The sequence below is a fragment of the Littorina saxatilis genome, linkage group LG9 (genome assembly GCF_037325665.1).
Source record: "Littorina saxatilis isolate snail1 linkage group LG9, US_GU_Lsax_2.0, whole genome shotgun sequence".
Classification (NCBI taxonomy): Eukaryota; Metazoa; Mollusca; class Gastropoda; order Littorinimorpha; family Littorinidae; genus Littorina; species Littorina saxatilis.
In genome coordinates, this window is record NC_090253.1 from 57,443,597 (window position 1) to 57,468,774 (window position 25,178).

At 41.6% G+C, this 25,178-nt stretch overlaps 2 protein-coding genes across 2 annotated transcripts; one reads left to right on the plus strand and one right to left on the minus strand.

Moving 5' to 3' along the window:
• Positions 1–1,922: 1,922 nt before the first annotated feature.
• LOC138976576 (small ribosomal subunit protein mS23-like) lies at positions 1,923–6,241 on the minus strand. Its single transcript, XM_070349420.1, has 5 exons — positions 6,094–6,241; positions 5,467–5,628; positions 4,828–4,902; positions 3,716–3,848; positions 1,923–2,197 (listed from the first exon to the last, which is right to left on the minus strand). Exons 1-5 carry the CDS (start codon positions 6,135–6,137, stop codon positions 2,042–2,044), a joined length of 570 nt encoding a protein of 189 aa, XP_070205521.1. The 5' UTR covers positions 6,138–6,241; the 3' UTR covers positions 1,923–2,041.
• Positions 6,242–6,343: 102 nt separating this feature from the next.
• LOC138976575 (pescadillo homolog) lies at positions 6,344–23,746 on the plus strand. Its single transcript, XM_070349419.1, has 17 exons — positions 6,344–6,464; positions 7,735–7,814; positions 8,864–9,017; positions 9,410–9,519; positions 9,953–10,080; positions 10,622–10,665; positions 11,436–11,525; positions 12,689–12,805; positions 13,299–13,361; positions 14,699–14,755; positions 16,672–16,832; positions 17,595–17,720; positions 18,035–18,219; positions 19,953–20,033; positions 21,492–21,574; positions 22,035–22,196; positions 23,141–23,746. Exons 1-17 carry the CDS (start codon positions 6,444–6,446, stop codon positions 23,222–23,224), a joined length of 1,746 nt encoding a protein of 581 aa, XP_070205520.1. The 5' UTR covers positions 6,344–6,443; the 3' UTR covers positions 23,225–23,746.
• The last annotated feature ends 1,432 nt before the right edge of the window (positions 23,747–25,178 follow it).

The following is a 25,178-nucleotide window of genomic DNA, read 5'->3' on the forward strand; positions in this document are numbered from 1 at the left end:
TAAAACAAAGAGAGGTACAGAAAAGCGTGCTATCCTTCTTAGCGCAACTACTACCCCGCTCTTCTTGTCAATTTCACTGCCTTTGCCATGAGCGGTGGACTGACGATGCTACGAGTATACGGTCTTGCTGAAAAATGGCATTGCGTTCAGTCTTATTCTGTGAGTTCGACAGCTTGACTAAATGTTGTATTTTCGCCTTACGCGACTTGTTTATGTATTAACGTAGAGGGGGGAATCGAGACGAGGGTCATATGGTGTATGTGTGTCTGTGTGTGTGTGTGTAGAGCGATTCAGAGAAAACTACTGGACCGATCTTTATGAAATTTGACATGAGAGTTCCTGGGTATGAAATCCCCAGACGTTTTTTTCATTTTTTCGATAAATGTCTTTGATGACGTCATATCCGGCTTTTCGTGAAAGTTGAGGCGGCACTGTCACGCTCTCATTTTTCAACCAAATTGGTTGAAATTTTGGTCAAGTAATCTTCGACGAAGCCCGGACTTCGGTATTGCATTTCAGCTTGGTGGCTTAAAAATTAATTAATTACTTTGGTCATTAAAAATCTGAAAATTGTAAAAAAAACAAAACAAATTATGAAACGATCCAAATTTACGTTCATCTTATTCTCCATCATTTTCTGATTCCAAAAACATATACATATGTTATATTTGGATTAAAAACAAGCTCTAAAAATTAAAAATATAAAAATTATTATCAACATTTTTTTTCGAAATCAAATTAAAAACACTTTCATCTTATTCCTTGTCGGTTCCTAATTCCAAAAACATATAGATATGATATTTTTGGATTCAAAACACGCTCAGAAAGTTAAAACGAAGAGAGGTACAGAAAAGCGTGCTATCCTTCTCAGCGCAACTACTACCCCGCTCTTCTTGTCAATTTCACTGCCTTCGCCATGAGCGGTGGACTGACGATGCTACGGTCTTGCTGAAACATTGCATTGCGTTCAGTTTCATTCTGTGAGTTCGACAGCTACTTGACTAAATGTAGTATTTTCGCCTTACGCGACTTGTTTCTATCTACAGAAAGGTGCCATTCTGCATGAATCTACTTATCTTATTGAGAGAGAGAGAGAGAGAGAGAGAGAGAGAGAGAGAGAGAGAGAGAGAGAGAGAGAGAGAGAGAGAGAGAGAGAGAGAGAGAGAGAGAGGGAGTCTGTGAGTTTGTTTGAAACTGATGAGTGATGTACACGAGTGTGTTGCAAGCACAGCAGTGTGAAGATTGAAAACAGACACAAGACAGTCTGAGTCACACAGATCTCAGTGCTCACACACACACACACACACACGTACACACACACACACACACACACACTCACACTCACACACACACTCACACACACTCACACACACACACACACACACACACACACACACACACACTCACACACACACACACACACACACTCACACACACACACACACTCACACACACACACACACACTCGCACACACACACACACACTCGCACACACACACACACACACACACACACACACACACACTCGCACACACACACACACACACACACTCGCACGCACACACACTGGCATAGGCACTCATGCACCCACACAAACATGAAGGTACTCACGCACTAAACACAAATGCAGGAGTTCCAGGTATGACCAAATGTTAAAACTATGTTGCCGACTTGGAAGTGAAGACTCAGCTTAGCAGTTTGCGGCACTGCAGCTTTAATTTTTTCCTGTGTTTTGTTGCCTCAAAAACTCTGTTCAAATAGGACAAAGGTGCAGCAGGCCTTATGGAGCTGCTGTAGAACATTGGTTTAGAAAATACATTTGGTATGGTGGAACCCCTTTTAGGATCTCCTGCTTTGAGGACCCCCCCCCCCCCCAACAGGCAAGACAGACAGAGAGGACAAAAGAAACTAAAATCATAAAATACATATCAAAGTTTATTCGTACAGATCACTTTACAGCACACCTGCATAATATACACATACACACGCACGCAAGTACATACACACATCCCTCAACAGACACACCAGTCACACACGTAGACTACAACTTGGTGGTTTTGCCATCGTCACTCTCCATGATAAAGTCTTCTTCCTCTGTGTTCTTGCCCCGTACTGTGTCTTCCCCAAAGATGCTGGCCACAGACAGAGTCTGCTGCTGAAGTCTGGGTGGTGGTCCTGGAGATTTCGCCTCTGCTGTCTGCCGAAGAAAAAAAGATGTCAAAATAAAAAAATATATAGACAACATATGGTCAATTAATGTCATCTAAATTGATCTGAATAAAGTCAATGAAGCCATCCACCATTCCAACCATACCCTATGAATAAGAAGTTTGGCACTTTAAGGCACATGCACTCCTTCTTGTGAAAATTGTTTGGCTCACTATCTCAGGCCCCCCCAAAAAATAGTCTGTTTACGGTAACCCGACCGACCCTATTTTTTTTGCGCGACCCTAGACTTTTTTTTTGGCATTTGGGGGAGAAAAAAAAAAAAAATCTTGTTTTTTTGGCAAAATAACGTAAAAAAATGGTTTTTTGGGGAAAAAAAAAAAAAAATCCCGACCTACCGACCCTATTTTTTGGGCCTATGTTACCGTAAACAGACCTTTTTTTTTTTGCCTTTGATCTGGTAGGTTTTTACATGGTATATATCCATACGACTTTCCCCTGACTTGAGTACATACCAAAAATAAACAGTTTAGGTGCTCTCTGTGCATAGTTGTTGATGAATACATTTGGTAAAACCCCATTATTATAAATGCTTATTGTCATCAGTTTCTTTCCCTTTTTTTGTGAATTCTTCTTTTATCTTTGATTTTCCTTTATCCCTTTGCTTACTTAAAAGAAAATCTTTGGCTTAATTTTTCACACATCTCCAAGGCAACAGCAAATCAATTACACAGCCCGGGAACAGACTACTTCCAATTCAGTAGGGGGGCGACTATCCTCAACCCGGCGGGTCCCCAGGTGGCGGATAGGGGAACGGCCCCCAGATATGGGGGCCAGCTGCGAATATAGAATAAGCAGTCCCGGACCAACTAGCGGTGTCTCTACCAGGACGGGGTGGGTTGGCAGATGGCACTGACTACCCTATAAATGCCCTACGTGTCCGATGACGGTTACACCATGCGCGCGGGTAAGAGCCGCATTAAAAGCTCTAGCCCCGGGGTGGGACCCCCGGTAAGAAATCCCCCATGTGTTCCCAGGGTTAGGTTTTTGAGCCAGGAACTAAGGGCGGGGTAACCCCGAAAGAAACCTAAGGGCTGAAGTCGGAGGATCTGGGCCAATAGGCGTACCTTAACCAACCACAGATCCACGCAAAAACGCAAAATGAAATGTCGACAGTCCGAAATGCACGTCAGTCCGGACTGACGATCTAACAGCGAACGACAAGAAGAAGAAGAATTACACAGCCAACACCCCTATTCAAAAATGAAAGAGATTGATTTGATCAGGGAGAAAAAATTGTTAAAATCATGCCCAAACAAAAAATGTGTTACTGGTATACATGCACTGTTTTACACTAACAAATGTCTTCATGCAGATCTTTGCTTAAAGCTAAAATATGACAACATGCAATTAACAATTAAAATCAAACTGTATATTTACTGGTACTGTATTTACAAATTTATTGTTAACAGATACCATTACCATACACGCTTTGTTTGTGCTTGTACAAGAGCAGGGACAAAAGTTAAAAACAAAAATTTAACTGTACCTTGACAAATTCTTCCACCTCTTCAGCAGCACGAAGCCGGAATCCCTCTTCTTTAAGGGCTGTTACTGTAGATTCAAAAAGGTTTTCCTTGGACATCTCTGACTGCAGGAGCTCTAAATACTTATCCACAAATCTGAAAAATGACATATATTGTCAACAAAGAAAATAACAACAACAACCTTCACAACCATAGCATAAGTACAATTGCATGCATAAGATGCTGAACTTTCCATATATTATTACAATGTTATTTCTATTAATCCCTTTTAAGACTCCCTTTTAGGACTGACTCCCTTTTAGGACTCCCTTTTAAGACTCCCTTTTAGGACTCCCTTTTAAGACTCCTGTTCAGGACTCCCTTTTAGGACTCCCCTTCTGTTCAGACATTTCAATTCACATTTCTCCTGGACATGTCTTAACCTGCATCTTAGTTTTAATAATATGGCCTAATTTTCTCAGTCTCTAGATGTCTGAAACAAGATGTTTTACTGTATCTCCTTTTCTGTGGATAGTACATTCCCCTGCATCATTCGACTGCCCCAGCCCCAAACTAACAGTGATGAAAGGATTGTTGGAGTACCTTCTATTTCTCAACCATTTATTCTCTACATTTCTGCATCAGCCTCCCACAAACTCTCCACCCGCCTGCATCTGCTTTGTCCTTGTCTTTTCACAATCCCATCCAACCCGCAACACCAATTTTACAATACAGTCCTCTGCTCTCGTATTTTTCTCACCCCTAATTCGTTTTTTGAACGAAAATATGTGTGCGGCTAATCAGCTGTCAAAGCCTTTTTCGTGAATAAAAAACTTCTCCGTCGCGCTCATATTTTTTGGCACCCCTAATTCTTTGTTTGAGCAACAAATATTGTGCGGCTAATCCGCTGACTGAGCTTTTTGCATGAATAAAATACTTTTTTCTCTAAAAAACTGGGGTGTGCCTTATGTGCTCTATTGCCCTGTAGGCCATAAAATACAGTAATTCTGCCAAAAAGCATGTCAGACACTGAAACTGTGTGACAGTTGAATTGTTTAAGAGACTGATCTTAAAGAACACTGCTAGAAGTAGAAGTAAAAACAAAAATTAACTAAAGATGGGCGTTTAATTTTACCTTTGACAAGTGGTTTTCACCCTTTCGTTTCTAAAGTCAACCACATCAGGATTGCCATAGGTCTTGTAAAATTGCCTGAAACATGAAAATGGTGCAAAGTCACACCATTGGCTCATTCTCTCTCCCCATCAAACACACACACACACACATATATATCTGTGCCTGTGCCCATGCACTCACATTCACAAACATGCAAGCACACACACACAGTCGTCTGCAGATACAAATTAAATACAATCAGGGACATTTAAAAATAGACTGGCACATGCATATTTAACAGACAAATCAACTTGGAGATAAAGAAAGAGACATTAACACATGCTTTATTTGTGAGGCCACCAGCCCATACACAAGCATTGGTGTGTGTGTGTGTGTGTGTGTGTGTGTGTGTGTGTGTGTGTGTGTGTGTGTGTGTGTGTGTGTGTGTGTGTGTGTGTGTGTGGTAACGTAATTTCAAAAAGGCTTCCTTTAACAATGTCCAATTGAGCAATCATACCTTTTATTCAACTGAAACATGGCAACATTTCTTGTGGTCTGCGTGCAGGTATTTTCCAAAAGTGCTTTTAGAGATAAAGAGAGAGCCACAGTGACAGAGGGAGAGATCAACAGACACGGCGAAAGAAAATCATGTATGCTTACGCTCTAATGATATCTTCTGGGTACAATATTTTGGGAACCACTCCAGTCGGTTTCTCTCGCTCATAGATTGGTGGATCCCTGGGTGGAAAGGCTTCGTACACTTCACACCAGAGGGGTTTATCAGCTTCCTTCAATGCCCCTGAGCGCAGCAAACCCTGTACTCTGTAAAATGTACACATGTACATAATGAAAAATGTGCATTGTGCACAACAACACAAACATTCACATATAAAGAGCCCCCATCCCCAACCCACCACACAATAATGCCACTGTACCAGAGCTATGAAATTACATAGCTAAAGCTCAACATTACCCTTTTCTTCTGCTGCAGCCAATATCTGACAATTCTGTCGTAAACGGTGAGTCTTTCTTATTTAAGCGCAGTGACTCCATAACATTAAAATCTGATATTGGGTGTGCTAAGGAAGAGCATCTCGTAACTATTCCTGGCAGTTGAATTCGTGAAGGTCGTCTGCTTCACTGTATTTGGCATGCTGCACATCACAGAAACACGACTGAAAGGCGTGATGGGTGTACACAATACCAACAGTCTCAACAAACCAATGTAAGGAGAGCAAATCAATAGAAGGTTCCAACATAAAGGCGTAAAATGTGTAAAACGCGTACCTTTTGTAGATGGTTCCAAACTTTTCCAACCTGCTGCCTGCCATTTTGAGTGTGCAAATTCGTCTGTTTACCCCAATAAACTAAATCTGAAGAAACTTACTTACACTTGAACGAGAAAAGAAACATCACAAATGCTTTTAACATGAGAAATCATTCGATGAAAGAATTGGAAAAAGCGCGAGTTCTCATTCCATTCGAAAGTATGCATTAGTTTTCAATAATTTGGTAATATAATGGTAAATAGACTCAACCGGAAATTGCAGAAGAGTGCTGTCCCTTGCAAAATTTACCAAAGGAGAGGAAGAAGCACGTGTGTATGCTTATTGACGAATATCTAAATCTACATCAGTATGGGGCGAATGAAAAAGAAGGTATGACATAATTTCAAAACAACCGATAGGTAGCATTTTTTTCTGCATAAATCTACTTTCGGATCGTGGATAATGATGTCTTGTTCCGCATACAAACGGAGAAAGACCTTGGTGTACTTGTAGACAATCGCCTGAGTTTCAAGGGACATGTTGCACAAGCAACTGCGAAGGCAAACAAAACCATAGGCATCATCAGGAGATCGTTTGAGCATCTGGATAGGGAGGTGTTTGTACAACTCTACAAGAGTCTTGCCAGGCCAATCCTTGAATATGGACATTCAGTATGGCAACCACAGAAACTGCTGTGCAAGGAAATAGAGGACGTGCAGAGAAGGGCTACCAAACTGATATCGGCTCTCAGTGAGAAAACTTACCCAGAACGACTAGCTATACTCAAACTACCCAGTCTCGAAAACAGGCGTCTCCGAGGTGACATGATCGACCTCTACAAGTACATGCATGGGATCTACGACACAGGCAACCCGAAATTCCAGCTGGCCGAAACCAAAGACACTAGAGGAAACAGCCTCAAGTTGTATAAACCATTTTGTAGGCTGAACGTTCGGAGCTGCTTCTTCGCAGAAAGGGTGATTCCTCACTGGAACAGTCTGCCAGAAACAGTTGTGACAGCACCATCAGTGAACAGTTTCAAAGGAAGGCTGGACAATTTCTGGGCAGACAGACCAGAGAAATTCTCGCCAACGTGCTACCAATAACTGCCCGCGCATGCCACCAAAAAAGTGTTATTGGAGTACTATTCGACAGGATCGATGAACAGGCCTAAGGCCTTAAACATTTCAAGTTCAAGTTCAAGTTTTGTTAATCGCCGTTGCACGTTTAACTACTTTTGATACATTGATATTACAAGCTTAATGTTTGGCTTCCGCTTCTGAAGACACAGCACCAGTTCATAATTTGATTGGGACGATTGTGATAGAGATTATACAAGTTAGTGATGCAATTGAAGTTATGTTCATTTTTATTAGGCCAAAAAAAAAAATAGGTCTGTTTACGGTAACCCGACCGACCCTATTTTTTTCGCGCGACCCTAGACTTTTTTTTTGGCATTTGGGGAAAATTTTTTTTTTTTTACAAAAATCTTGGTTTTTTTGCAAAATAACGTAAAAATATGGTTTTTTGGAGAGAAAAAAAAAGAAAAAAAAATCCCGACCTCCGACCCTATTTTTTGGGCCTATGTTACCGTAAACAGACCTAATTTTTTTTTTTGCCTTATGCTTACATTTACACTTACAAATGTTGATGTTGACAGTATGAGAGTGGAGCAGCCACAACATACATTTCCAGAAACAAGGCCATCAGGAAACTACAGCTCACGCTTGCTGATTTCAGGTAAAGACAAGTTTATTTCAGTACAATAGCTGCATTAAGCCTGAAGCTAAGAAGTCAATTTTGTCTGTATCAAAGGTGAGGTGGATAATGTTCAGGTGTGTGATGCTGGAATGCTAATGTAGAAATTGGACATGTGAGTTTGCTGTCGTAAATACATAAATCATAAATAAATCATTTGCAAATGAATGGGGAAAAAATATGATTCAATGTAAATGAGTGCTATTTTAAGGTCTCGGTCTTCAGTCACATGCACATGTATACTTTTTTGATCTGGTGTTTTGTTCTGACCCGTGGCAAGGTGACCGTCTCATTGTTTAGACATGAAGGAATTTGCTTTTATACTGTATTATAGCCCGTTCATTTTAATTTTGATTTGTACCTACATTTATTTTTAAATCCAGGTCCAACTGACCTTTTTTTCCTCTCAATCTGGGGACAATATTAAATGTATTTCAAGAGTGATTTAAAAATAAATGTTTTGTCATAATATTAATTTTAAACAGCATACATTGTATACAGTGGAACTCAACCCTCTTTTGGGACCTCCAAATTCTAAAAAAAAAAATCCAGGTCTTATACAGTCAAAAAGACAAATATGTCTGTTTCCGGTAACCCGACCGACCCTAAAGTTTTTTTTCTCGCTTTTTGCATCCCCCCCACCCCCCAAAAAAAGAGGGAGGTAATCGGTCGATGAGACTTTACAATCGAAGAGACTTACCTCCCGTTTCCGTCATCACGCGAAAAAAACATGGCGGCCAATGACGCCGGGGGGAAAAAAACACGTAAAAAGATGTTAACAAAACGTAAGAAAAAGGTTAAGAAAAAAATTTAAAAAGATAAAAACGACCGACCCACCCTATATTTTTGGGCGATGTTACCGGAAACAGACATATTTTTCTTTATGGCCTAAAAGAGGGAGTCGTAAAATGAGGGTAAATTTGCTTAGGTTGGGGGGGGGGGGGGGGGGGGGGGTCAAAAGGTAAGTTCCACTGTCACTGTATCATAAAATGTTATTACTAATGAGTTCTAATTTTTACTTTCACTTTCAGGCGTCTATGCATCCTGAAAGGGATCTACCCACAGGAGCCGCTGCACAAGAAGAAAGTGGGCAGAGGCAGCACGGCGCCCAAGACATACTACCATGTCAAGGACATCCAGTTTCTCCTCCACGAGCCGCTCATCATCAAGTTCAGAGAGTTCAAGGCAAGAGGATTGATTGTCTTAGTTTTAGTCAACTTTTCGGCATGATTGAAAATATAAGAAATTTACAGGTGCAATTGTCTGTTTTCACTAAAAAAAATTGGCATCTAAGTGCTGTATTGGACTCAAAGAGATTGTATGATTTATTCATTTTTTTCTCGTGTTTAAACTTAAAGCATACAAAAAAGTTACATCAAACCAACCAAAATGGATCCAACCACTTGAAACAACAGGGTTAAATTATCATGATTATGGACGATTATTCTGTAGTTTGTCAACAACAAATAAGCAGATGTGAGCACAACAACCAACAACACACAGTACTCACACACATAAAAAAAAACCCACAATCAAGCAATATGGATGTTTAAACTGAATTTTTATTTTATCAACAGCATTTCAACCGACGTTTGAAGAAGGCCATCGCCAAAAGAAACAAGAATGCTGCAGAGCGAGTCAGGGGTAACAGACCAACATACACACTGGACAAAATCGTCAAAGAAAGGTAAGCACAACTGCTCTAAAATGTGTGACAGTCAAGCTAGCTATTTCAAATGATTATTTCTGACCAAAAACAAATCTTAGCTCATGAACTTTTGGCAATCTGCCAAGTCAAAGCAAGTTGTGATAGTATTTATTGGTGCAGACATATCAGCCTGTAGGTTTGACAGGTTGTGGACTGTAAAAACAACCTGGTTTCCCCAAAAAACCTGATGCAAGCATAATGTGTAAAGACTGAATATAAAAAATAAACATAATGATGCTTCTGTTTCAAAACTGTGATTTTTTTCTCCTTGTAAGTATTTACAAGATTGTTTTAAAGACCATTATTATTCTTTTTACCTATGTCACAGGTTGTTAGTCATTTTTGAATGACTTGGAGTTCGATGACTGGTAGTTCTTTAAGATAATAAAACATTTGTCTTTTTCTGCTTCAGGTACCCAAATTTCTCCGATGCGGTGAGAGACTTGGACGACTGCTTGACCTTGTGTTTCACCTTTGCCAATTTCCCCGCCACAAAACGAACACAGGTTAACCTGATTCAGGAATGTCGTCGACTCACAGGTAAGCAGCTGATCAAGTGTCCACGGAAGCAGGAAGAAAAAAAAACCTCTTCCCCCAAATGGTAGTAAATTTACAGCTGTTGTGAACAGAAAATCTGAAATGCAAAGTCTTAAGTTAAAAAGGGGGAACCGTTTTAAATGGGAGGGTCTTTACAGATGTTGTTAGTTCTGTCAGTGTGTTGCTGCCTCCCTCACTCCCACCACCTTGCTCTTACCCTCTTTGGACTTCAGAAGCTCATGTTCAGTATAGAGACATGGTGCTTGCTGCCGCGCGAGCCGGAGAAAAATTTCCCTCTTTCTCTTTACTGAGTTGGCAGCAAAACCCCTCTGCCTGGAGGTGTTCCCTGACACATTGTACGTAGGGTGTGTTGAAACGTGGAAATTGTTAAGAAGAAGTAACAACAAAATCTTCATCCTGCTTGTTATTGTGAGGTAGTTGTGACACTGACAGCTCATCAGTCCCCATTCTTTTTTGATATACTTGATTGCTCAGTTTTATCGTGTTTCAATTAATATTTCTGATTTTGATTTTTGTGTTTCAGTGGAGTTTCAGCACTTTGTCATCGCTTCTCACTCACTCAAAAAGGTAGGAATACTTTGAGTTGTAAGTGGCATCCAGTGACTGTAACGATTTACCTGCTAATTTACTGAATCAAAGCATACCAGTGCCCATGTTTGATCGCTCCAGCGGGTGGACACTTTGACATTCTTAGAAATAAAAGACACACGTTGTTTTGTACCTTGGTGTGTAAACTTTCAATTCTCCTGCCACAGAAGGGTAAGGCAAAAAAAAAAAAGGTCTGTTTACGGTAACATAGGCCAAAAAAATAGGGTCGGTAGGTCGGGATTTTTTAATTTTTTTTCTCCAAAAAACCATATTTTTACGTTATTTTGCAAAAAAAACCCAAAAGTTTTTTGTTTTTTTTTCCCCCAAATGCCAAAAAAAAGTCTCGGGTCGCGCGAAAAAAATAGGGTCGGTCGGGTTACCGTAAACAGACTATTTTGTTTTTTTGGCCTAATGCAGTCAAACCGGTCCAGGGCTAAGATGCATGAACCGAAAGTGGGTGCCACTCAAACAGGAGAGAACAAACCGCGGCGTCTGATTCGTGGAAATCACAACACATCTCAATATCAAACACCGCGGCTGGCTCCTTACCAGTTTGTAACTGTAGTGCACCTTGGCCCTGGCGACCACCTCTTGATAACGACCACCTGCTCGCAGCCTCCATCCCAAAGGATCCCAATGAATTTGTTTTCAAGATAATCCACCTTTCGGCCATTTTTGGTTGATCCCTTCGGTGGTCGTTATTGATATGGTTGACTGTAGCAACTTTATTTTGTTTACTTTTTTTTCAGGTGTTTTACTCCATAAAAGGCATTTACTACCAGGCTGATGTTGCCGGGGAAACAGTGACCTGGATTGTCCCACACAAATTTGGACATGATGTGAGTAGCTGACTTCCTATCCGTTTGCACTTCTTCGTCTTCATGTTCATTCTTTTCTTGTTCATTTGATGTTTGTTGTTCATACATTCAAAAACAGATAGTCTGGTAATGTTCCGAAATTCAGAAGAAAAAAAATTGTAGGTTATTGGAATGTAATTGTTGACCGGCACGGTTGGCCTAGTGGTAAGGCGTCCGCCCCGTGATCGGGAGGTCGTGGGTTCGAACCCCGGCCGGGTCATACCTAAGACTTTAAAATTGGCAATCTAGTGGCTGCTCCGCCTGGCGTCTGGCATTATGGGGTTAGTGCTAGGACTGGTTGGTCCGGTGTCAGAATAATGTGACTGGGTGACTGTGCTGCGACTTCGGTCTTGTGTGTGGCGCACATTATATGTCAAAGCAGCACCGCCCTGATATGGCCCTTTGCATGGTCGGCTGGGCGTTAAGCAAACAAACAAACAAACAGATGTAATTGTTGACAAAACAAAACTTTGCATTTACACTACGTCGACACAGTGGTCTTTTAAACAGACATACAGACAAATACTTATGGTACAAGTAATGAACTCATCTCATAATTGTCTGTGTATCTGGCATGCAAGATGCCGGTGATGCTCATGTTGTCTGTTCTTTAAGTTTCGTTACCATCATTTCGGTGTGTTTTCATTTCTGACTTTTTTTCTGTTATTTTGTGTCATTCAAGTTACATGTGCAGAATCTGTCTGTCTGGAGGAGACTATGTCTTGAAAAGGGTTGAGGAACCTGTGTATACTGCTTCATTGCATGTGCAACTTGTGGGAGGAAAATTGTTGTTGTTGAAGAAAATATGTTAATTTGAAATGCCCAAACACACAAAGCGAGAGATTGTTACACTGAGAGAGGTACAGGGACCCCCCCCCCCCTCTTCTTTTAAGACAGCCCCCCCCTTCTGTTTTAAGAACTTGCTTTTTCAGATTTTCTGTTTATATCTGTAGATGTTAAGACTCCCTCCTTTTTAAGACAAAACGTTGTCCAATTCTTTATTGGGCTTCTGGCTGGTGTACTGTTTGCTGAGGGAAAAGTGTACATTTTCACATGCCTAAACCTGTTTTACACAAATGGAGACCTTCTACCACCACTAACGGGTGTTTTCTTCAACGCTTATTTTTCTTCCGTTTTGCTTGCAGCATCCATCGGACGTGGACTACAGGATCATGGCAACGTTCATCGAGTTCTACGTCACCTTGCTCAGCTTCATCAACTACAGACTCTACTCCAGTCTCAATCTTCACTACCCTCCCAAGGTCTGTCATTGCTTGTTTTCTGTTGTGTGTGTGCGCGTTTGCGTGTGTGTATGTGTTGGTGTGTGCGCAAGGGTGTGTTGTGTGTGTGTGTGTTAGTGTGAGTGTGTGCGTGCGTTTAAGTGTGTATGCGTGTGTGTGTGTGGTTTTTGTTTTGTTAAATTATATTCCTGAAGTGACACAAAGTGATGTAACTTGGTATGCCCTCAAAACGCATGTGTGACTGTGGCTATGCTGTAAGCAGGGATTCCATCTTTGTGATAGATGATCCGAGAGGCAGTGTAAAACAAGGACCAAGCAAAAGTTCTGCCAGAGGTTTTGGACCCCACATACACTCATAGAAAAATGAAGATAACCTTCTTTTACTGAGGCCGTGCCTTGCTGTTTGATGTTAAAGAACATAGTATAGCAAGAGATGACGAATGCAAAAAAATAATTGATTGAATGATTGATTTCTTTGTTTGTTCGTTTATTTATTTCCTTTATGTCCTTTTAGTTGACTGTGAAACTGGATGAGGATGGCGATGAAGAAAGGTTGACAAAAGACGAGACAGATGAGGTAAGCAGCAAAACGTATAACGTTGCTAAGTACATGTACCAACAACTCTTTTTCGACCCAAGCAATGTGTCTTCTTCTTCTGCGTTCGTGGGCTGAAACTCCCCCGTACAAATTTTTACGTGTATGGCGTTGCTAAGTACATGTACCAACAACTCTTTTTCGACCCAAGCAATGCGTCTTCTTCTTCTGCGTTCGTGGGCTGAAACTCCCACGTACAAATTTTTACGTGTATGACCGTTTTTACCCCGCCGTTTAGGCAGCCATACACCGCTTTCGGAGGAAGCAATGCATTATCATCTGTATTTGTTTGGCCAACATCACTTTCTTTGTACCTATAAGTTATAACCACCTGATTTAAAAAAAAAAATCAGCAAACAATAGCATGTGAGCAGTTAATGTGAAGAACAAGTAGATCATAATCAGAGAACACCTTGTGTTGGCCGCTACCGTTTCTGCATTGTTGTTGGCTTTGTTCACATTCTCTTCAACCTTGACTTGGTTGTTTCCATTGAAGCCAGTGGGTATTTGAAGTAGACCTACTAATTGCAGGTGCTTATCATTTTGAGCGTGAAAGTCGCTTGTTCATTTCAATGCTTGTTATTCTCTCAAGTGCCAGGAGATTGGTTTCGCATATTTTTGGCTCACGTAAGTGTAGCCTATGCGATGATAAACTTTGTCTGTCTGTGCGTGTGTGTGTGATAGAAACTTTAACATTTCCGAGTCTATGGAAAAAGCTCGCATAAGAAGATTACGTCTCGGTCAAAAGTGTTTGACGTGTGTGATAGAAACTATTTGAAGACGTCACATTATGACGTAAGAGGGTTAGACGTCACGCAAAGGAATTACTGAAAGTCTCGGTCATTGTTATTGTGAGCGGGCCGAGACTAGTTGGCAGATCCAGTGTCTCGCTTTCTTGCACAGTTTCACCTATGCTTACTGTGTGTGTGTATGTGTGACGGAGTGATTGAGTTTGTGTTACTGTTTGTCGATTTCTTACGTGAGCCTTGAAGGCTTCGCCTCTTGTTCACTTTTGTTACACACGCTGTATGCATTTAGAGCGCTTACTTCCCTTTGTTTCTGTGAGTTTATATGATGTTGAACTGTTACAGAGAGTGGAAGCCTTGACTCACACACTGATGACTTCCCTTTGTTTCTCAGAGTTTATATGATGTTGAACTGTTACAGAGAGTGGAAGCCTTGACTCACACACTGATGACTTCCCTTTGTTTCTCAGAGTTTATATGATGTTGAACTGTTACAGAGAGTGGAAGCCTTGACTCACACACTGATGACTTCCCTTTGTTTCTCTGAGTTTATATGATGTTGAACTGTTACAGAGAGTGGAAGCCTTGACTCACACACTGATGACTTCCGGTGGAGAGGTGGTGGATGAAGTAAGTGTTATTAGTTCCCCCTCTCATTCTTTCTTTTTCTCTCTTTACATCTCTCTGTCAGCGCTGAAAGTCCAGAAAATGGGGCACTGGTCTTTGGCTAGTACTTCTCATAATTTACTATCCAGAGAGCAAATTTAACTCGCCAAACCAACCATTTGTTTCAGGAACTTAACTCGCATTTGGTGGGTAGATTAACATTTCTACTCGCCATTTACATGTTTCTACTCGCCATGGCGAGTAAAATACTCTCCACTTTCAGGTCTGTCTATCTCTCTCAAAAAACAAGAATGGTATGTTATTGGCACGTATAATTTATGACAAAACAAAACATTACAATCACAGGTAACTCGACCCAAAGGCCTGTAGAGTGGACAGACAGATGAACACTTAAGACACAGATGATAAACTTAGCTTAGAAAGAGTTTCTTTTTCCTCCAGTCTCTGACAAGAAAAATCTAAGCATAGATATCAAGGATGGCCAAATCGTCCACCTAATCGCCAGGGACGAGTATTAAATCTGCCGGGCTAGTAGAAACCGCTTGGTGACTTGCCCGGCTGGCCAGTGAACATTTTGGTCCAATGCAACACTTTTGGTTGTAATATTGTGTTTTATGAACTGCTAAAAAAGGCATGTAGTTGTATGTACCGAGCCCGCAACATTTATGGCGGGCTAGTGAATTTCTTAAAGTTACTCGCCCAGCTGGCGAGTTACAAATTTGAGATTTGGCCATCTCTGGATATGGACACAGACAGACAAACATGTTAGGCAAAAAAAAAAAAGAGGTCTGTTTACGGTAACATAGGCCAAAAAAATAGGGTCGGTAGGTCGGGATTTTTTTCTTTTTTTATTTTTTTTCTTCCGAAAAACAATATTTGTACGTTATTTTGCAAAAAAAAACCCAAAAGTTTTTGTTTTTTTTTTCTCCCCAAATGCCAAAAAAAAGTCTAGGGTCGCGCGAAAAAATAGGGTCGGTCGGGTTACCGTAAACAGACTTTTTTTGTTGTTGCCTTATCGTATATGGATACGGTTAGACAACACGGCTGTTCCTAATGATTCATTTCTGCCTCCTTAGCTGCAGGCAGGCTGCGCTATTTTGAGCATACTTTTCACCGCCGCTCTGCACAGCAGTGCTGGCTTGCTCAGACCTATACACTGATAAGTACCATCTTTCGGTGTAGCTTGGAAGCATTTGGGTAAAACAAGCAAGCAAGCTTCACACTGTGCTGGCTGCAGCTGTTAGTAGCCTCTGCCTTGACTATTTTTAAATCACGCTAAAATGCAGTGCCAGCCATGACAAACATGTGATCATATATGAATACAGACAGTCAAACTTGTAATCGTATTTAGACACAGACTTGGGGCCCAAGGACTGTTATGACGGGGTGGAAGTAGAGATAAGCGCCTACTTCCCAAGAAATGCTCCATATGGCTTCGTGTCTCCAAACACCTCTGACAGTCAAATCCAGCTCCTGGCCTTCACGTGGCGGGCCCTGTCTTCGACTAACAGGAGAAGGGATGCAGGCGGGTCCCTCGCGCCTTAAAACCAGCTGCTTCGGGCAGATGGGGCTTGTCAACCTTGGATGGTCGCTCATCTAGGAGAAGGACAACTCCGATTTCAAAACCCGCACTGCCTTGTGTGCGCCTTGGGAAAGGCAAAGACTACGAGAAGGAAAACTTCGACAACAAACCCGGGTAGAGTGGACTCGACAGCCCAGCAAGGCAGCTACTCTTGGGGAGGAGGCAACCCTGAGTAAGAACCTCAACCACCGAAGACGGAAGACAGCAGCCAACTTGGCGTGGGGAGAAAATCGGCTGTCTACGCTTCCACGATAATATGGCCGTACAATTATCTTTGCATCGAACGCAGAAGAAGAAGAAGAAGACACAGACTTACTGTATTGTCCTTGTTTTGCAGGATGCAGAGCCGGATGTGTTTGAAAACCCCGACAACCCGGACCGGGTGGAGCAGGCTAAGGTGGAGATGCAGCAGATGAAGCAGCTGCAGGGTCTCTTCAAGGGCTGCAAGTTCTTCCTCAGTCGCGAGGTGCCCCGGGAGTGCTTCACCTTCATCATCAGGTAGGGGCCAGGCTTTCCCCCGAAAATCCCAATATGGCTGCCTATATGACGGGGTATAAACCGTCAGATACCCCTGCATCATCAGGTAGGGGCCAGGCTTTCCCCCGAAAATCCCAATATGGCTGCCTATATGACGGGGTATAAACCGTCAAATACCCCAGCATCATCTGGTAGGGGCCAGGGTTTCAGTTTCACCCAAAATCGGAGTATATATATATGCATTGGCTGCCTGAATGGTGGGGTGTAAATGGTCATACACTTACTTAAAAGCCCAGTCGTACAAAAACACGGTTGATCGTGGAAGTTTTAACCCATCAACGCAGAAGAAGAAGAATGAGGACCTTTCTTCGGTTCAGTTCACATTAACCAGACATTTTTTGTATTTCACTGGTTGAGATGTAAAAATACTGGACATGAAACTGTCAACCAGTCAGTCATACCTTTGTTCCTGCAGCTGACATTATTCAAACTAAACGATGTTCTGATATAACTCAGTCGGGTTTGTGTGGATTGTGAAAGAGTAAATACTTTCGCTTTTATTGAGGCAAACTTTCCCACGTGACATTTTAGGCCAGTCACTAGCGAGAAGCATACAAGGAGCATGTTTGAAAGTTTGCGTCAAGAAAAGCAGGCGTATTCACGTTTTTACAACCCATACAAACCCAACAGAGTTATTTCCGGAGTTCTGCTTGCAACTGAATTCAACATTTTATTAGTATTTTTTGCACATGATTTGACAGATTGCTGTGCTTGTGTTTAAAGGTCATGTGGAGGTGAAGTGTCTTGGGACGAGAGTGTGTGCCCTGGCGCCACCTACCAGGAATCGGACGAAAGCATCACGCATCAGGTTGTGGACCGACCCAAGTTGGCGACACAGCGCTTCTCCAGGTGAGTACCTAGCTACAGCGTGGCGTGTCTTCGTCTTCTTCCTCGTTCCTTTCTTCATACGTCCTTCTGTTACCACCTCCTCCTCCTCCTTTTACTCCTGTTTGTGTGTGTGTGTGTGTGTGTGTGTGTGTGTGTGTGTGAGAGCGAGTGTGTGTTTGTGTGTGTGTTTGTGTGTGTGTATGTGAGTATGTTTTGCCGTTTCTTCTTTTTTTTCTTCTTCTTCTTCTTCGTCTTCGTCTTCTTTTTCTTCTTCAGGTATTTCAGTGTCACAACTTCTGACTGCAACTTGAATGTAATTACCTGTGACATTACAGGTGTTACGTGCAGCCACAATGGGTTCTAGACAGCGTCAACGCCCGAAAGCTGCTCCCCGCCAAGGACTATTTCGTGGGCGCCGTTCTCCCCCCTCACCTCTCCCCCTTCGTGGAGGAGCAGGAGGGAGACTACGTTCCCCCGGAGAAAGTCAAACTGCTCAGAAGACTGCAGGAGCAGGATGGAGGTATGAGGAGGCGTTGAATTTTTTATTTTTTTATTTATTTTCTTTTATTTTGTTGTTGTTGCTGTCTTAACACCTGTTTCTTGTCCTGGTGTGCTCTCACACCGCCCCGTCCCTGCACTCACTGCTCCATCCACATCTGAATTTCGTTCCCCCACACTCTTAATAATTTATGAACACGAAATAATCGCCCCTTCTCGCAAGAGCTTACGGCAATGTATTATAGCAAAACACACACACAGGCGTGCACACTTTCATGCATGAATAAGAATAGACACAGACACACACAATGAAACTCAGGACATATTAAGAACAAGTCGCGTAAGGCGAAATTACTACATTTAGTCAAGCTGTGGAACTCACAGAATGAAACTGAACGCACTGCATTTTTTCACAATGACCGTAGTTCGCCGCTTGTGCAAAACGGAGTGAAACTGACGAGCCTGTTCAGCGCGGTAGTGGTTTTGCTGTGCTGCATAGTACGCTTTTCTGTACCTCTCTTCGTTTTAACTTTCTGAGCGTGTTTTTAATCCAAACATATATCTATATGTTTTTGGAATCAGGAACCAACAAGGAATAAGATGAAATTGTTTTTAAATCGATTTCGGAAATTTAATTTTGATCATAATTTTTATATTTTTAATTTTCAGAGCTTGTTTTTAATCCAAATATGACATAATTATATGTTTTTGGAATCTGGAAATGATGTAGAATAAGATGAACGTAAATTTGGATCGTTTTATACATAAAAAAAAATTATTACAATTTTCAGTCCCGCAGTGGGGCACTGCGGTTATGAAATTAAAGGCCCCTCCTGTTTTTGGAACCGCAGGAGCTTTCTAGTTTGCTGTTAGGTAGAATTTTGGTTCCTCTTTCCTGTCATGCTCTCTTTTTCTTCATGAATTCTTTTCTTTTTTCTGCCTTCTTGCTCATTCACCTGTATTTTTTCCAAAAATCTCTTCTCTTGCCGCTTGTCTCGCGATTCATGTATAGTTTAATCTATTAGTGTTCTGATGTAAGTCCAGCAGTAGATAGGTTAAGCCTATTTTAACATACTGGAAACTGGTAATCTTCCAGTAGGTATTAATTTAGTTTTACTAAAGCCTGCTGGGACACAAGTAATGGGTTAGTGCATTTGTAAACAGGAATCGCTTGACAAGTGGCCCCCTTCATCCCCCCCTTCCTCGTCCTGATATGGCTCTGCGTAGTCGGCTGGACGTTAAGCAACAAATAAACAAACAAACAAACAAACAATTTTCAGATTTTTAATGTCCAAAGTCATTAATTAATTTTTAAGTCACCAAGCTGAAATGCAACACTTAAATCCCGCCTTCGTCGAAGATTACTTTACAAAAATTTCAATTAATTTGATTGAAAAATGAGGCTGTGACAGTGCCGCCTCAACTTTTACAAAAAGCCGGATATGACGTCATCAAAGGTATTTATCGAAAAAAAGAAAACAACGTCCGGGGAAATCATTCCCAGGAACTTTCATGTCAAATTTCATAAAGATCGGTCCAGTAGTTCGGTCTGAATCGCTCTACACACACACACGCACAGACAGACACACACACATACACCACGACCCTCGTCTCGATTCCCCCTCTATGTTAAAACATTTAGTCAAAACTTGACTAAATGTAAAAAGGAGTACTTTGCCCAGAATGAAAAGCAAACACTTTTTGTGTGGCTGGTGAAGATTAGTGTGTAATGTTGATGTGAATTTGTGCTTTCAGAGGAAGACGTACCAGAGGAGGAAGAGGAAGAAAGTGAAGAAGAAGATGAGCTTGAAGATGAATCTTCAGAGGAAGAAGAAGGTGAGTCTGTCTGTCCCTGGAAAAAAATACACAGTTTCAAAGTAGAACTGCATTCGCATACTTTACTACTGCTTTGTTTGCGTTTGATCATACACCAAATAGCCTGAACCGCCAACTCGTCACGTGACCCTTCGAGGTTACGACGCTCGACTTTCAGGGGCGCTTAGCGTCCGGTTTGAAAGGCCAGCGATTCGAAGACAGTGAAAAGAAAGCACGCTCCAGTTATTTGTGACAATGGGAGGTGACAATGAACTGGATTTTCCAAAACTCCAAACTAAACTTAACAAAACTCATCGAAAAACATGTTCTATATGCACTTTAGCTGAGTTTATTTTAGCATTTTCAGAACTTACCTCGGCAACTTCGTCCTTGTTTACAATCGACACCGGATATGACATCCCCCTGATTTCTGAAAGGCCATGTAGGCGTAGGTTCCTAAATGCGAGAGGCCGCTACCTCGTAATAGAGAGAAAGAGCGGAGAGAGAGCTAGTTGGCGGTCCAGGATAAATGGTCTATGGTTTGATATAGTATTAAAAGGCCAACATCCACTGGTATAGGGGCTCGACAAATTGATATCAGTTCCATGATATCAGCACCATATGCGGTGTAACTGACACAGCACAGTGAAGCTCTGTGGCCTTCCACTTTTGAAACTTTCTACCCAGGGCATCAGATATGCAGCTTGACATTTTGAACTCAAAGCCATGACGTTCCCTACACAAGGCTTTGATAACGAACGGATAAGGGGCGTAACTCCTTAGTCATATTAAAGTTCAAAATTCAAAGCGGGTCGGCTTCACTCAATTTCTTGGCATCAGAGGCTTGACATAAATTAGGAAAACAAATGGTTGGACCCATAATGGACCAACTAAAACGCTGTAGGGCAGAATTAATATTTTGATGGTATTTTTGAACGTTCTCAGCGTCACTGTAGGAAGTGGCGTTCTCAGCGTGCAGAAAGTGAGCGTCAAGTCCCTTTGTATCAAGAACGAAAATCTTTGCATCTTTGAATGAATCGAAACGCACGAGTGGTAAGTCTCGTGCGTTTCGATTCATTCAAAGATGCCAAGAAATTGAGTGAAGCCGGCCCGCTTTGAATTTTGAACTGTAATATGACTAAGGAGTTACGCCCCTTATCCGTTCGTTATCAAAGCCTTGTGTAGGGAACATCATGGCTTTGAGTTCAAAATGTCAAGCTTGAATGCAAATGAGAGGAAGTATTTTGAGGAAGTACATGAAAAGAACTAAACAGTCATTGGGTTCACTATTCAGACAGTCTTGAGCTACTGACACAAAAAGAAAATCAATTGTTTCATGATATGGTTTGCTATTTGGAGACGAGGGTTGGATAGGCTTTTTGCTGTGTGTGCTTTTTCTTCATACTGAGAAGGGTTGTTTGGTTTGCTTTATCTCCCCTCTTTTTGCTGTTATATGTAACGTTGGTTGTCCGTGTGCAGGGGAGGCAACTTCCAAACAGCCACCAAAGCAGAAGAAACGGAAGATGAAAGAAGAACCTGCTGCTTCAGGAAAGAAGATGAAGGTACATGAAGTGTGTGTGTGTGCGCATAATGTGTGTGCGCGTGCGTGTGTGCATGTGTCTGAATGTGTTGATGTGTGTGTGTCTGTGTATGCATGCACTTTAGTTAAAGGTAGGCTATTTAGTTTTTGACAATAAGGGTTGGTCTTTAAGGAGGTGAAGGAAAGCAGATTCAGGCTTGTACTCTGGCATAAACACACAAGGAACCAGTTGCAAAAAAATCAGCGCTTTTAAATATTGTGGCAAATCTGCAACATATACGGACGAATAAGAAATGGAGAGTCGGGAAGAAGACAATAAACAGTAGGAAACAAATAGGAGCAACAAAATCGAGACCGGAATTTTATAATAAACCTAATTATGTTTATATCAAATTTTCAGTCCTGATTTTTTTTACTCCTACTATTAATGTAAGTCCTGTATGTTCCAAAAAAACATATGTAATTTGTCTTCCTTTTTTCAGCCTGAGATGGTGGAGGCGGGCAAGGCAGAGAAAGTGGACGTCACCAAACAGTTGGCACGGCAACAGGCGGAGGAGAAACGTCTGGCAGAGCTGATGATTCCCAAGAAAAACCGCCGCCTCTATCACAAGATTAACTACAAGAAGAAGAAGATCTCTCAGGAGGTGGGTTGCTGCTGTTGTAACTTGATTGTTATTTGATTGAAAGATTGATGGATTGCTTGCTTGATTGATGGATGAATTGATTGATTGATTGTTATTTGATTGAAAGATTGATGGATGGATGGATGGATTGATGGATGGATTGATTGTTATTTGATTGAAAGATTGATGGATTGCTTGCTTGATTGATTGATTCATTGATTGATTGATTGATGGATCGATTGATGGATGGATGGATGGATGGATTGATTGATGGATGGATGGATGGATGGATGGGTGGGTGGATGTATGGATGGACGAACGATGGATGGATGGATGGATGGATGGACGAACGATGGATGGATGGACGAACGATGGATGGATGGATGGATGGGTGGGTGGGTGGATGGATGGATGGATGGATGGATGGATGGATGGATGGATTTTATGTAAACATCCCAAAACAGATGGACTGCTAACGTTCCAAACTTCAGAATCAAAAAACAAGAATGGAAAGTGATTGGAACATTTAATTTCTGAACAAAAAGAACCTTACACTCATCAGTGTTTGTCTGTGTGTCCATTTAGAGACACTTGGGTCGAAATACCGTGAGTGTAATGTTTTGTTTTGTCATAATTTAAATATTCCAATAAATTACCATTCTTGTTTTTTTATTCTGATTTTATGTTGAAGTTGTCTTTGAATATGTATAACTGTTGTGGTGCTTGGCTAAAACTCGTTGCACATCAGTCCTGGTCTGTTTCTGTATTATGTTTATGTGTTTGTGCGTGTGCTTAAAATGCTCTTGCATGTGCACCATGCAGGTGTGAATTCATATCTCTTAGATTATTCAGGCGCCTCAGTAAAGTTTTACATTACGAAGTAAAATTGTTGATTGCAGGCTGTTTGTTGTTTTTTTTGCCAAGCAGGCTGTTTTTAATGTATGTTTTCCTCCATTTCACTTTAGGCCAAGGCCCTGACAGAAAAGAGAGAAGCCATCGACAAAGCAAGCAAGCTGCAGAAAAGGAAACAAAAAAAACTGTCTGTTTGAAATGAACTACATGAAAAGAACGATAAATACATGGGTGAAACTTTTCCGCGTCAGAGCGGAAATCCGCCAAATGAAATTGGTCAAATAAGGAATTCCTTATTTTAAAAATCTTTAAAAAAAAAGTTAAAAAAACTTTCTTTTTTTTTCTCAGGCGATCCGATCCGTATTTTCTCTAACACAGTGACCGGACATCGCTGAGTCTTTGTTTCACTGAGCGCGCGAATTATCGGACTAAAGCTTGGCATTTGTTACCATTGCTTAATGTGCAAATTTGTGTGTTTGAGATACCAGGAGAGGCCTACTTTTACCCTTAAAAGCCTGATTTTTTTTCTTCCGGGGGGCTTTGCCCCCCTGGGCCCCCTGGCAGGGCGTTGCCCCTGCACCCCACCAGGGCCTAGGTGGCCCCTGGATCCCGGCCTCATTTTCATTTCTGATCAGTTTCACCCATGTAAATACAACACCCTGTGAGCATGAAATGATGTAAGAGATGATGTAAAATAAACATCCAAATATTTAAACATGCTTTTGTTCTCTGTTTATTTTTTCATGTGAGGTTTGAGATGAAAGGACACATTTTGTATTTGGTGGTTTCAGTGTCATTGACACGCAGAAACAAAAGAAGACAAAACAAATACATTTCTCAGTTTCTGTCATTTTGTTTGTTCGTTCATGGGCTGAAACTCCCACGGCTTTTACGTGTATGACCGTTTTTTACCCCGCCATTTAGGCAGCCATATGCCGCTTTCGGAGGAAGCATGCTGGGTATTTTCGTGTTTCTATAACCCACCGAACTCTGACATGGATTACAGGATCTTTTTCGTGCGCACTTGGTCTTGTGCTTGCGTGTACACACGGGGGTGTTCGGACACCGAGGAGAGTCTGCATACAAAGTTGACTCAGAAATAAATCTCTCGCCGAACGTGGGGACGAACTCACGCTGACAGCGGCCAACTGGATACAAATCCAGCGCGCTACCGACTGACCTACATCCCCGCCAGTTTCCCTCATTGAAACATTATTATTATTATTATTATGAACATTTGTGCGCCTAATCTAAATATAGCCCTAGGCGCTTACAAAATATAAAATACATAAACATATAAGAGCAATGAACCCTTCTAATTAGGTTTCTCTTTGACATGTCACACGTTAATATCTTCAATAGTGTATTTCAACCATTAGTGCACAACGGCGTAAAAAAACGACAAAGCTCACTCGCACGCACACACAAATAATAATATGTCGTCTGTCATATGAGCGTTGACGCGTTGAGCTGTCGTTATGCGCCATACATGGCCCAGCTCATCCGGCTTCAGCGTGTTTTTATATCGGAGTGATCCTTCTCCTAGACTGGTGGCTTTACAGGGCTGTCGAGTCCAGTCTACCCGGCTATTTGGCCATAGCTGGCTGGTTTGTTTATCTGAGGTGACCTTCCCCAGGGCTAGAACTTAAAATGCGGCTCTTGTTCGCATGATGCTCCCGTCATTGGACACCTGGGGTATTTCTTGAGTGTAACAGTGCCACCTGTTACCTCGCCCCATCCTGTTGGAAGCACCGCCAGTTGGTCCGCGACTGCTTATTCGTCCTGGCAAGCCTGGCTTATTTCGCAGCTAACCTCCATATCTGAAGGCCATCACACTATCCGCCACCTGTGAACGCGCCTGGTTGGGGGTGGTCGCCCCTACTGTCCCAGGAAATAATAATATAATAATCATCATGGAACATTTATAGAGCACTTCAGTCTTCTCCACAGCTCGAAGCGCTTTACAAGTTCAATCAAAACACAGCACGATATATACAATTAATACAATTAATTGGTCTCAAATAAAAAGGGAAAATACTCATCAAAGAGCACACATACATGCATGCATGCATAATACTAAGAATCAAATTGTTTAACAGTGCACCACAGTACACGGTCAAAACACGCAAACAAACACATACTGATACTCAC